The sequence below is a fragment of the Panthera tigris genome, chromosome C2, assembly GCF_018350195.1.
Source record: "Panthera tigris isolate Pti1 chromosome C2, P.tigris_Pti1_mat1.1, whole genome shotgun sequence".
Taxonomy (NCBI): Eukaryota; Metazoa; Chordata; class Mammalia; order Carnivora; family Felidae; genus Panthera; species Panthera tigris.
Window position 1 is genome coordinate 133,007,296 of NC_056668.1, and position 14,409 is coordinate 133,021,704.

Genomic DNA, 14,409 nt, shown 5'->3' on the forward strand with positions numbered 1-14,409 from the left:
TTTGCAGTTGTACTAATGTGCTTAGTTAATTTAATTATATCATCCTGGAAAATTTATCATCAGTTATTCCTTTTTACAAAACATGATACTTAATCTGTCAGCTTTACATTTTATTTTTGGTCATTAAGCTTTAAGCCCCTCCAAAAAGAAAGTCTTTAAAATATTTAGGTTGTAAGGTATTTTGTAATAATAATTGGAAAATGATGTGAAACCAATAGCTACAAATAAAAAAAATACATTAGCTGTTTATATTTTCAAGAGATGACATGGGAACAAGTGACAGCTTTCCAAAATGTAAAAAACAAATCATATAATTTGTGTGGCCATACCAATTTTTAAAATTGAATATTAAATTTTAGGATTTAATTGAAGGATTAAATGATTTGTGCAGTCCCCACCATGGATGCATGGCCCTGTTCTTTGTGCACATGGCCTTTGTCTTCCATTCCCTTAGATCAGAACCAAACTAAATTCTCATAGAAACTTATGGGTTTCCATTTGTTCTTTCTCTGCTGTTTGATGACCAACTATTCATTTCCTAAATTCTCAAGTTCACTACCACCGAGGAATTTGAGCAGATTTTCTTCTTGGTTAACATTCCTAAAGAAAAATAACTCACATCTTTTCTGTGGGAACAGAAACTTGAGGTCATGGAGTCAGGAACCTAATTGCAGGTTCTTTGGCACAGAGTAGCCAAGGCTTAAAGACAATCCTCTTGGCAAAAGAGCAGTCACAGCAGGCCAGCCAGGTCTGTGCATGAGATACGACCATTTGATGCTGTCTGGACATCATGTCCCCTAGGCATTGGTCTGTGTTTCCATGTACTTCACCGGATTTGTGTAACATATGCTCACAGCCTTCAAACTTTACTGCCTTTAAACACACCGTGTATTTTGACTGTTAAATAATGGAGCCCATTGCAGTTGTGTAGCGTGTCATACTTTTCAAAGGGCGATTTACCTAGGTAGTATTGGTTTTCAAGTGAAGTTGACTAAAACTTAGAAAGATTCTCCTTTCTTTGGCCAGAATTAACTGTTACCTCTTGTCTTGCTTGGGTGGCAACATCCTGGCAGAATCAAGGAACCCGGTCTCCTTCCCCTACCTTAATAGGTGCCCCACATGTTGTAAATGTTAGCCAGACCATGCTTTCTTTGAGGCTTTTGTGATGCCATTTAGTGTAAATCAGATGAATAAATGGGACATTACTAATAGAAAAAATACAAGATAATGTGAACAACTACACATGGGTCTAAAATATACAAATTGATGATAAAAATGGTGGCAGAGTATTTGGAAAATACTGGAAACATACAGAGAAATACAATTTGTTCCCAAAACAAAACAAAACAAGGCCACTTCTTATTCCCTCATTATTATCGGCCTTGTTTCTGTTTTTGAACCTGAAGATTGTTTTCACAGTGGGAATTCTTGTCACTAAGCAGCGGTAGTGAGGCAATCAAGAACCTGTGACCTGTGCCTTCCTGGGAGCTAAGTCCACCAGCAATGCTCATGAGCCGCAGAAGCTGAGGGCCGTGTTTTATAAGATTATCAGAACTCTCTGGTCTTAAATCCGCAAACTCTCTTGTCTTAAATCTGCAGTTTAGAAACCTCCAAATACTGATTTTGCAGATAGTCACAAAAGAAATTTTTTCAGGATCAATAAAATTCCAATTATTTTCAGAAGCTACAGTTTTGTTTTGTTTTTTTGTTTGTTTGTTTTGTTTTACCTATAGTTCATCAATGAGACATACTGTGTTTTGGAGCTGGAAAGCCCTCTATTTCAGCCCCTAATGCCCCAGGTAAAGGCACAGTTTCCACAGAAAGCCGGCTTGGGGCACATCTTCCCCCAGCCCTGATAGGGCTGTGCATGGGGATAGCCCTCAGTGGTGGTGTCTACCGAGGGAATGACAGCTGAAGCTGGTTTGGGTGGTTCTCATACATCTTCTTATCCTTTCTAAGAAATCATGAAGGCTTCTCCACTGAAGCCAAAAGCCTGCTGTGAGGGCTGCTTCTAAGCACTCCACCTATGTAAATGAGCAGTGCCCTCCCCAGAGTGGAGGGACTTTCACTCTAAAATGCCAGTAATATGGACAGGCAGATAAAAGACACTGCTAATTGGTAAACAAGGAACATACAAATATATTGACTGTTTACTTTGTATATTGGATGTCAGTTTGGCTAATAGTGTAGTTAATAAGGCAGGACATAGAAGTAAACTCTGTAGGTAGAACGGCTACGGGAAGTGGCCAGGTCTTGTTTCTAAACAAGGTCATAGTTGGTGCAGGCAGCCTGAGACCCAGCCCGCACCCTCAGATGCAGTTGAGCTGCGCTGGCTGCTGGCATGTTCTGCGTCCCGGGCTCTGTCTGGTACATGTCTGTGGAGCACAGCTGAGCAGATAGCCTTTCTCTGACCAGAGTCCAGCGTTCTTATTACTTCATTTAGAATACTGAGGCTAGCCAAGATAAAGAACAGGAGATGATGAAGGACTCCCTGTCCACCTTGTTACGTAACTTTCCAGTGTAACTATTCACAATTTTATAGTAGGTTTGAGGGCAGTCAGCTCTCCTGTGGGACGTATCTATTATCTTCTCATTTACTATCCAGTCGCTTAAGTGAGAACACAGAATGGACTTCCTCATATTTTTGGAAATTTTAATTTCTTTGATTTTTTGTATTTTTAGTTTATTTTGTAAGATTAAACAATCTAGTCTTAAATTACCAGTTGTTTGTAACTTGTTCTGTAAAATTTTACAATCTAATACGTAGACCTGATATGCCTACTAAATCTCCTGTGCCCAGGGTGTGTTTCCTAGTACAGAAATCCTACCCTGATGGTGTTCCTACAGACTTTATTTTGGCATTGATTTACAAAGCAACGATTGTTACGTGTTCTCACATCATTTTGATGCCGTTGTCCCTTTTGCTATAGTGATGCAGCTGAACTCAGCCATTGTGTTCCAGAACAAAACTGTCAACACTTCTTTCTGAAAGAGCTATCGATGAGTTGACAATATAAGCACTAGTTCCCTTCCCTCAGTTTACTCCACATATTTGTAGAAATCTGTAGTTTTTTACAGAACGATCGTAATGGGTTTACAGATTTAAGTAATGGGTTTTAATAGGGCTCAACACAGCATATAGTCAAATGACCTACACTTGGTTTGTAATCAATAAATGTTATTCTCTGACCGATTAGTGTTGTTACTTGGAGCCTCAAGAATTACTTCCATTATCTAAAATGATGAGACCTCTTATATGCAGTCATTACAAAAAAAAAAAAAAAAGGCTGGACCAGTTGTTAAAAAAGAAGAAAAAAAAAGGGAGAGTCTTGACTGTGGTGCCTGCCACATCTCTCATGTGCCCTCCGCCCTCCCTCCCCCTCTTCCTTCCTTCAGGATAGATGGAGTCAGCAGTATCACAGTTGTTAAGTTTTCTGAAATGCCCTCGAACACCTGCTGCACGTGTGTCTGTCTTCATCATGACCTGCAGAGTCTCAGTGTCATCTCCCTCTCCTCCGAACCCGGTTTTCCTTGCAGTGATCTCCAGCCCTCTTCTTTTTTTTTTAATTTAAATTTCAATTTTTAAAAAATGTTTCCTTATTTATTTTGAGAGAGAGAGAGAGAGAGAGAGTGCATGCATGCAAGTGGGGGAAGGGCAGAGAGAGAGGATCTCAAGCAGGCTCCATGCTGTCAACACAGAGCCAAAAGCAGGGCTTAAATTCTCGAACCGTGAGATCACAACCGGAGCCAAAATCACGAGATGGACACTCAACCCACTGAGCCACCCAGATGCCCCATCGCCAGCCCTCTTGCATGGAAATCTTCTGGGGTACTTGCTAAGAACGTCTGGGTCTGGGCCTACCCCAGACCTTCTGACTAGGATCCTGGGGGAGATGCAGAGACTCTGCGTTTTATTTATTTATTTATTTTTAAAAAGAAATTTTTTTAACGTTTTATTTATTTTTGAGACAGGGAGAGACAGAGCATGAACGGGGGAGGGTCAGAGAGAGGGAAACACAGAATCTGAAACAGGCTCCAGGCTCTGAGCTGTCAGCACAGCCCGACGCGGGGCTCGAACCCACGGACCGCGAGATCATGACCAGAGCCGAAGTCGGCCGCTTAACCGACTGAGCCACCCAGGTGCCCCGAGACTCTGCATTTTAAACACGCACCTCCGGTGACTGCGTTGTACTGAAGTTTGGGACCCGCTCCCTAGCATGTATGTGACTGCTCTGTGAAGCCTGCCCTGAGATTCTCTTACAGAATCCCCTCTACCTCTCATCACAGTCTCTCTAACAATGGAGGCCGCCCATTCTCCAGATTACTGTGAAAGTGTCCTCTGCCCGGCTCCATTCAACTGCAGTCACACATACACACCAGCTCTTTGCCTACCCAGGGCTCTTCTCCGCACCTCCTTACCATCCTGTCTTCACCCCATAGTGGAAGCTCCCAATCTCCAGCACCTGCCTCTAGCTCCTACCCCAACTCCCCTCAAACTATAATTAAAGAAAGGGAGTTTTACTTTTTTAAAATATTTGTTCATTTTTGAGAGAGAGAGAGAGAGAGAGAGGCAGAGAGGGAGGGAGACACAGAATCTGAAGCAGGCTCCAGGCTCTGAGCTGTCAGCACAGAGTCTGACGCAGGCTGAACCCACAAACCGTGAGATCGTGACCTGAGCCAAAGTCAGAGGTTTAACTGACTGAGCCACCCAGGCGCCTCTAGAAAGGGAGTTTTAAAACAAAAACAACTTAACTTCCTTGTGGGGGTTGGGGGCGGGAGTGGGAGAGGTGGTAAATTAGTCTTAAAAGTTTGGCTTATTTGATTTTCACCGATGACTTTAAGTGTCACTCTGCTCTTTAGACAGAATGGTACAACTTCCAGATGGAGAAGAGATAGTGCTTTTATGTTTCTCAATAAGAAACTTTGTCATTGGGCTAATGTTTCTTTGCTGAAAATAATTTGGAAAATAGGGAGAAAGTTACTTAACATCTAACCCAGACAAGTTCTTTATACTCAATGTTGATGTAAAGAACTAAAAGACCTCCTGTGACATGTTAAAATAGATTTCCTGATAATTTAATATCAAGGGAATAAATGCAGTTTGCATCTAATATAATTAGATTTCCTTGTTATATATGGACTGACCCACTTCAAATGCATAATCTCATTTGCTCTCCCTCTGTATTCCCTTAGAACTAGGTCAGTGCATGTGCATCAGCCCTTACAGTGCTCTACCTCACGGAGTAATTATTGGGTACACGTAACCGTAGCCTGAGCTCATGTCAAGAGTAGGGACTCTTGATTGGAAATAACTCATGGTAGTTGGAAGACAAACCAGTATTCAAATTCTTCTTTCCCATTTCCTTAGGAAAGTGCTATATAGCCTCTCTCCAAGTTTCCTATACGATGTTCGTAAAGCACCTGGACAGATGCCTTTTGTTTCTCTCAGTTGTGTGCCCTTAGTCCGTGCTCTGGGCTTTGCACGTCACAGGGAAGCAGTGAACGGTACAGTCATGTTGTATGGGCCAAGGTCAGAATCCTTTGATTTCCTTAAATAAAATCAACATATGCTTTGAATCAGTGGATTAGCAGAATGTTTGCAAAGATCAGTCTATAAGTTATGAATATCAGAAGACTTTTTAAAGAAACCATTGTGTGATGCAGCAAATATATAATGAATCAATATTTCAAAAAATGAAATAAGTAACAGTGGGACTGATAATCTTGGTCGCTTTTTGAAGCTTCAAGTTTTGTATATATATTTTTTCTTTTTGCCAGGTTTTATATTTTTAACATAATTTTTCCGGTTTCAACTTAATCACCTTTCTTGCGCACATTTTTAAAAGAACTTCATTAATAATACAGTTCTTTATGGACTTTTATTGGACTGTTGATATTTCCAGAGGGGAGAGATAAGAGGGAGCTGCATAGTCTCACTTTTCAATGAAATGTGAACTTTTTAGACAACAGGCATGTATTTAACTACCTTTAGTTCTGTAAATGTTTCCCTGTTTCTTCCTTATCAGTATCATCTTTTATTATTTTGACCGTTTCTTCCTTGAGTCCTCAGTCCTTCTCAAGACAGCCTATGCTTTTACTGCCTCTGGCCCTGCATTCTTCTGAACCTTCAGAAACCTTCTTAGAATTCAGGGTAGACATTTGTCTAAGCTCAGCATTCCCTTACCTTCTTGTTTACAGAGAGTTGCTCCCTCATCACTTCTGTTGTGTCTCTTCTCTTTCCTGCATTCCAGTCATGAATTCTATCTGCCGTGCCTCAGTGATGCTTATAAGGCTCTAGTGCCTCCTGAAGGCTAGTCTAGAAACATGACGAGTATTAATGACTCCTGTCCTAAAATCTAGGTCTTGACAAAGTCCAGTATTAAATATTAGCAGAAAAGCCAGCACATCAAGGTCTCACTGCTCAGGCTTCACCTGGCCGTGTTCTAAGAAGTGGGTGGTAGTCATCATCGCACTCTCCAAGGGGTGTCCCAGGGAAAAAGAAAAACATGCGGGCACAGTTAAATGCTCTAGCAAAAATCCTGGGTTTTAGAACAAGATTGTATCCTATTCATGGTTGCTTTTTTGTGTTCTTTGTTTGTTTTTTGCAGTATGTTCCACCAAGCACATTCAGTAGAAGTCAGAATTAGGTATAGGGGATGCAGCCTGCTGTGTGAGCCAGGTCACCAGCATTATGGTGGAGGGGGTTTAGTTAATCAAGTCGGGATGTTCTCAGGTACCATCAGTGGCAAAGAGAAGTTGGAGAAAAGGAGAGAGGTCGGTGTGGTAGTTTCCTAGACGATGTAATGAATTTTACTGTTCTTTCTTGAAACCAGTTATGTTCTTAAGCCTTATTAGCAGGATAGGAATTACAGCTGTTGTTCCTATTCGGTGAGGGGGACAAAAAGAAAAAAGACTAATAAAAAATTGGCAGCTTACCGTATTTATCCTATGTGTCAGCTTTTGCTTCCTGTTTAAAGACACTAAGAAATAGAGTTGCTGTCAATCACAGTATAAAGAGTTCTTTGAAATGGTGTTGCATAGGAAGGGTGTTAGCAATTGGAATGCCCAACTGAACAGTAACCATGCACAAAGGAACAGAGGAAATGTACAGATTATGACTCCTCCACATCATTTGTAACAACAAATGCTTTCAAAACAACCCAATGTCCGGTGGTAGGGGATTGGTGAAGTAAATGCCGGTTCATCCCCTCAAGGAGTCCATGTAGCTGTTAAGAAAAAAGAGTGAAGATGAGCTGTACACATGGATGCAGAGTGATCTCCACTCTGTACTAACATGAGGAAAAAAACAAAAACCAAGATGTAGAACAGTGTCCTTCTGAACAGTGTACAGAAAACAAAACCAAATACAGAAATTTCTTGTGCAAGAAAGGAAAGGCCGTGGATACGTGTACACAGTTGCTTGTATTTTCAAGGGGAACAATGACAGGAGAAGGGTATATTAAAAACTACCAAAAAATGTGGAGGGGGAGGGAGGGATCAGGGTACAGGACACCAGAAGGAAGCAAGACTTACCTGAGCTCTTTGATACGAGGTTTGACTTTGGAATCATGTAGTCTTTTTAATTTTTATTAATGTTTATTTATTTTTGAGAGAGGGAGTGCCTGCGAGTGAGCAGGGGAGGGACAGAGAGAGGGAGACAGAGGATCCAAAGCAGGCTCTGCACTGACAGCAGTGAGACTGATGCAGGGCTCAAATTCACAAACCATGAGATCATGACCTGAGCTGAAGTCAAGAGTTGGATGCTTAACTGACTAAGCCACGGAGGCACCCCTGGAATCATGTAGGTTTGACGTAATCATAAAACAGATTACATCCAAAAAAGCACTGCCCCACCACACACACGGAGAATGAAAAATGCAAAAGCCAAATGAACCTAACTCGAGTTTGTTAGTCACATAACGACATGGAGAAAAGAATTATTCTGACTAACCTTAGAACACAATATTCTTACTGTACATTCTCAGTGAGGTACTCTCTGAGGACCCCTCCCCCAGCAAATGCTGGTTTTACTGTTAAGAGTTCTATTGATGTGGTTAGGAATTAAGGTTTTCCACCTAGGAGATACAACATAAGCATCAAATTTTTAAAAATATGTAAAAACCTCATACACTTATATTTGAATTAGAAGTATTAGCAGGATCTTATCCTTCCCTCTTTTTTTTTTTTTAAAAAAAAAAGGTGTCTGAGATCAGTCCAATGAAAAGACCTAGAAAACAATGAAAACTCAGTAAAAATGGGCACTCATGACACCCAGATTGTGGTCTTTAAGTATCATTCCAACTAAAAGTATCTAGAGGTCCTTAGAGAAATGCCTGACTCTAGGTCTGAGGTGGAAAATGTATTTGGTAAAGTCTAGAACATCTTGTGCCAAAAGGCTAATTAGTCATTTCAAAAGGACATAGGTACCAGTCTGAAGGGTCCCCATTGGCCAGAGGTGGGATAATTGACTGCAGATTACTATGTAAAATTCCGTGAGTTGTAATGATATTAAGCCAGCAAAGACACCGTCATATTATTCCTACATTATTGCATTGTTACTGCATAGGGAGCCTCTGACACTATTTTGAATGACAGTAGGGAGTATTCATTTGATTATGTCAATTATGTTAAAGAGTCATAATGTAAATGTAGAGTTAGAGGTCAGGGTCTTTCTCCCCATCTTCTTCCTTTTACAGTAGGCTTGGTAACTGACCTCAGATTGACTCACTGTTGACAGAAGTACATTACTTTGTATTCATTTCATCTCTGGCTGCCAACTTTGTGTCCTCAGCAGAGCTTAAGTCTGCCCTCTGAGGCTCCAAATACCTGGGCTCTGGTGCTCTCCCTCTTGCTACCTCCACAGCCTTCCATCTCTCACCTTTGCTGAACCTCAGATTCCTCATCTCTAAAATGGGACTGAGAATAATCATATGTGCCCCGTTCCCCCTTCAAAACCATGAAGAATGACTGTTGTAGACCTCTAAGATGCCTTCTGCCTTGTTTAAGACCATGAGTTTTTTTCAGTGTTTCCCCTCTATCACATTCCTTTTTTTTTTTTTTTTTAATTTTTTTTTGTTAGTTTATTTATATTTCATTTAGAGAAAGAGCACAAGCAGGGGAGGGGCAGAGAGAGGGAGAGAGAGGATCCCAAGCAGGCTCTGCACCATCAGCACAGAGCCTGATGTGGGACTCGAACTCAAGAACCTTGAGATCATGACCTGAGCTGAGATCAAGAGCCAGACGTTTAACCGACTGAGCCACCCAGATGACCCAATGATCACATTCTTAAATAGGCACGTTTATGAAAATCCACTGGGGATCGGAATTCTTTCACTAGAGATTGGAAAAATAAGTGTTGCCAGCTCCTCCCCACGGGTTGGATGGGGAAGTAAACTACTCTGTTTCTTTCAGCCATGGAATTCCATGAACATTTGCACAGCATCGGCACCAAGGAAGGTTTGAAAGAACGAAAACTACAGAAAGCAGTGGAGAGCTTTACCTGGAATATCACCATCCTAAAGGTACGTGGCCAAGCTGTTTCTGATGCTGGTGATTTTGCAGTCTTTCTCAGCATGTTTCGTCCTTTCAGTGTAGCATGTCCTGCATTGTGCAGTATCAGCCACTGAGGCCATAGCACAGTCACAGCAATCCAGGGAGAACTCGGCCCTCTGGAGAGCCTACAGGCACGACAGCTGGCCAGTGCCGCTCGGAGAGAGAACATGGGACTGTCATGGCTGGCACGTTGTGGATTCTGATAGGAAGGGAAAGGACCCTGAGTTCTGTCCTTGAAGCATTGTCAAGTTTATACATGTCAGTTGCTATATGTGAAATAGAAAATATGATTACAGAGGAATGATTGGGAATTTAGATTCTAATGACTCAAATGCCATTTAACACTTTCAAGTATAATCACAGCCTTAATATTAATATGATCCCAGGACAAAAATAGGAAAGAATTGTGTGGGGCATAATTAAAAGAAATATGTAAAGGAATTGCCATTTGAAAGAAATTTTCCTTCAAGGGAGAAGCCATCTGTATCAATCTGTTTTCCTTCCTTCCTTCCTTCCTTCCTTCCTTCCTTCACATGACCATTTAAAATTTTTAAATTATTTTTTATTATAAAATTAGTACATTATCATTGTTGAAACTGTCAAAATAAAAACAAGCCAAGATGAACATACTCCCACCGTTCAAAGGCAATTGCCACTGGCCTTTTTGCTGTACATTCTCCCTGTCTTTTTCTCTATGCTGGGCTTAATAGGAAATTGGAACTTTTTTGAATTTTGTCTCAGTGGTCTTTACTTTTCTTCTCCTCTGTGTTTGGGAGCTTGATAATCATAACACAGACACATTATTTCACTCTGGATCTTGGATAGCTAAATGTAAAATTATTCTCTGATATTCACCCTTCTAACTTTGTGCTCCCTTGAAGTCAAAACTGTAAAGACGTTATCACAGCTGCCCCTTTTAATTTCCTTGTTTCCCCTGAAGTTAAAAGATTCATTCCTGCAGCTGACAACAGTTTTCTGATTTAATAAAAAGTCACCCTTGCAAAACTAGCCAACTTGCATTTTCTCACGTTAAACCTCTACTCATTTTTATAATTAAAATCATTTTCTTGACTTCTTAAAATACTCCCCATCCTTCACATGTGCTTTTTTTTTTTGGTAATCTCTCAATCTTCTGCTTAGAAGTTAATTTTGATAGTTTGCAGTTAAGTAAAAAGCAGATATAAGAATTTACAATGAAAAGGAATTTGGCTTTATAACTTGCTGACTCACTCCCACCCAGAGGTGTGGGTACACTACAGATTTCCTGCAAATCTCAAGGGAAAAGTAGCACAATTGTTTAAGCCCCGTGAGAGACCAAATGCTCATTTTCTTTTACTTTATTATAGGCAAAAACAGACTTAGGGACCAAACTCCCACCTGTCAAGTGTCCTAGCTACTCGTCTGTGGTCTAGGAACCAGAAACCTGGGTATCACCTGGGAGCTTGTTCAAAATGCAGACCCCCAGGACCCACCCCAGATCTCCTGATTGCACATCTACAGATCTGTGTTTTTACAAGATCCCAAGGGGTTCTCATACGCATGAAAGTCTGAGACGCTCTTGGCTAAGAGCCATAGAAAATGGGAGCTGGGCGCACATATTAATGAAAAACAGCCGACATAAAGTAATACACCAGATTTTAGAAATCAGTAATTGAACCAAATATCTACACTGAGGAAACCTATTTTCTTTGGAATTATGTCCAGGAGAGAGAATTAACACCTCAGACTTATGTTCATATGGAAAGTAATGTGTAGGACAGGGTAATCGATCTTTTAAAAATTTCCAGCATATTTGCTGTAGATGGTGTTCGAATGTGGTAGAACCTGGGCAAGGAACGGGGAAGAAGTGGAGAGATCTGTGTGTCACTTCCGTATAATGGAAGGGCTTTCTCCATTCCTGGATGTTTTACAAGTTTTATCTTTGTTTAGGGGAGTCAGTGCCCCCTTGGACTTGAGTTTGGGTCTGAGTTGAGCTACTAGCCTTTTTCTGACAGGAGGGAATCGGATCCTTTGGGTTCCTCTGACCGTGTGTTTTTTGTTGTGAGCTTGGTGAGGTGGCAGCCCTCCAGGGCTATGTGTGGTGGGCGGGAGGCCGCAGTGCCCTCCTGGGGGGCACAGAAGCTTGGGGAAGGTTTCAGATGATACTGGTTAGGGAGAGAAAAGGAGAAAGATGACAAGAAGACATGCTGAAGGAGCCCTGCGGCTGTGAGGCCTGACAGGAATTTCCTCGGGTGTTTAAATGTAGTCTCCTGAGCTCCCCTCAGAATCTGGATCAGAATCTCTAGAGGTAGAGTGCAGGAATCTGCTTGTTTAACAAGTTCCTTGGGGTGATTCTGAGGCACCCTAGAAAAATGGAATACCTCTGCTCTGGAATGAAATCCAAAGCACCTTCAACCACTAATTTGAACAAGAAGGTAGGCAGGGCGACAAGGCATCCTGGGACATAGGACTTCCATGTGAAAATCGGGGCAAAGCAGGAATGCCTGGTCCTGCCATAAATTCTTTTCATCTAAGGACATTTCATCCCTATTTTTATGGGTTTTTTGGCTTCCTTTGTTTAGTTTTTCAATTTTAAGAATTGCTTTAGAATACAGAAATGAACAAAGAAGAAATGTCAGCTGTCATCACCACACCCAGAGATATCTACTATTGACGCCTTGGCACATTTACTTCCAATCATTTTTTATTTTGAATAAAAATCATTCATTTGTCTTTGTAAATGCGTCTTCATCATACAGAACTTTTTTAATGTAGAAAAGATAGACGTTTTAAAATGACTCCAAACCCTCTGAGAAATAGCTATTACTAAATGTAGGTGACCTTATTTTAGCAACCATTTTATTTGCATATGGATGGATGGAGATACATTTTATTGATTCTGAGTCATCCTTCTTTTTTTATTTTTGAGATCAAAAATCTTTGAAATTGGTATGTTATCTTCTAGTCCATGGCATCCGTGCATTGTATCCTAGTTAAATTGGCAGTGATTTTCTTTCTTAGTGGTACATCTGACAAGAGCTACTGTCTCACGTATTATGAAATAAGGTACGCCAGTAGATAGGATCCTACTGTAACTGCCCTTTTGAAGTTTTTTTAAAAAGTACTGAGTTTCACTTTTCTTTATTTAACAGAAGAAAAGAAGCTAAATGAATTACTAACAAGTTTTACTGTGAGAGATATTTATTTCCTATGAAATATCTCTGAGGTTAAGAAAAAAGATTATTGGGGCGCCTGGGTGGCTCAGTCGGTTAAGCGTCCGACTTCGGCTCAGGTCATGATCTCGCGGTCCGTGAGTTCAAGCCCCGCGTCGGGCTCTGTGCTGACAGCTCAGAGCCTGGAGCCTGTTTCAGATTCTGTGTCTCCTCTCTCTCTGACCCTCCCCCGTTCATGCTCTGTCTCTCTCTGTCTCAAAAATAAATAAAACGTTAAAAAAAAATTAAAAAAAAAAAAAAGAAAAAAGATTATGAAAAATGTTAGTAGGAGTCATTTTGTTGGGTTTTTGTTTTTTTTTAAGCTACACATTTCAATTATGAGGTCGGTTGGTTGACCTTCTGCTATGAAAGAGGAGAGTATCTACCCACTAATATTTCTAGGTGAGGACTTAGGCATGCTGTTATTTTTCCATTTTCCAGTTTTAAATATTCCCATTTGGCCCCAAGACTATGATTACCATGTTGTTTGGTATAAGTTCAATATTTAAATTAGCTTACTGTCACCACCATCCATAGCCTGAGGAAAGGGCAGAGAAGAGATAAATCTCAGCTGGGGTCATTGACAGTCTTTGGATTCTTGGACCCAGCTTTCTCAGAGTTTGTAAATGTCACGTTCTAGGGTCTCTGCTGCATAATTGGGAGAGGGTATAATCCATTTCCACAGGTTTCTGATTGCTCTTTAATTCAGAAGCCTGCCCTCAAGACCTCACTTCCCTTAGATAGTCAGCATCCTTCCCTTTTCTTGATCAACTTTATCGAGGTACAATTTACATAAGATAAAATTCCCCCTTTTGAACTGCACAACTCAACGAATTTTGATAAATGTGTATTGTCATGCAACCCCACCACAATGATGACAGAGCATTTCCATCACCCCCAAAATTCCCTCATGCCCCTTTGCAGAAAACTCCCTCCCTCACCAACCACTGACCTGATTTCTGTCTATAGTTTCACCTGCTCCAGATTGTTGTATAAATGGGAGTTGTGTAGCATGTAGTCTTTATGCCTGGCCTCTTTCGTGTAACATAATGCTTTTGATATTCATCCAAGGTAAGGTGTGTTTCAGCAATCCATTCCTTTTTTTTTTTTTTTTTTGATGAACAACATTCTGTTTTATGGGTGTGTTACTCTTTGTTTATACATTCACTGGTCGATGTACGTTTGGGCCGTTTCTAGCCTCTAACTGTTGTGAGTAGAGCTGCAGTGAACACTCACACGCAGGTCTTTGTGTGGACATACTCTTATTTTACTGGCTAAACACCTGTGAGTGCAGTTACTGGATCATATGGTAAGTGCATGCCAGACTTTATAAGAAATTGCCAAGCTGCTTTCTAAACTGTCCCATTTAGCACTCCCCCCAACAGTGTTCTGAGAGTTCCCATTATTCTACATCCATGTCAACATTTGCTATTGTCAGTTTAGCCAGCCTAGTAAATGCAGAGAGGTTGGGCATCTTTTGTTTAGATTTTTCTCTCTCTTTTTCTTAGACTTTTAGAAGAATTATGATGGGCCTCAGTCTGGTTTTCTTCATGTTTCTTCTGCTTAGGGTTTGTTGAGATGCTTCTATATGTGAAAGAATAAGATTCTTCTACATGTGGAAATTTCCATCAGATTTGGAATATTTTTTAGTCATTTCTTCTTTAAA

General features: G+C 40.7%; 1 protein-coding gene across 5 annotated transcripts in view; it reads left to right on the forward strand.

Moving 5' to 3' along the window:
* PLCL2 (phospholipase C like 2) overlaps positions 1-14,409 on the forward strand; it is a 194,259-nt gene that overhangs the window by 165,920 nt on the left and 13,930 nt on the right. For 3 of the 5 annotated variants that reach the window (XM_007087351.2, XM_042998654.1, XM_042998656.1), the window contains exon 5: positions 9,412-9,521. In XM_007087351.2, coding sequence (XP_007087413.2) covers positions 9,412-9,521 — 110 coding nt within the window. Of the gene's footprint in view, positions 1-5,368; positions 5,531-9,411; positions 9,522-14,409 lie in introns of those variants that run through there. The other 2 variants (XR_006222085.1, XM_042998655.1) reach the window with 2 other exon arrangements.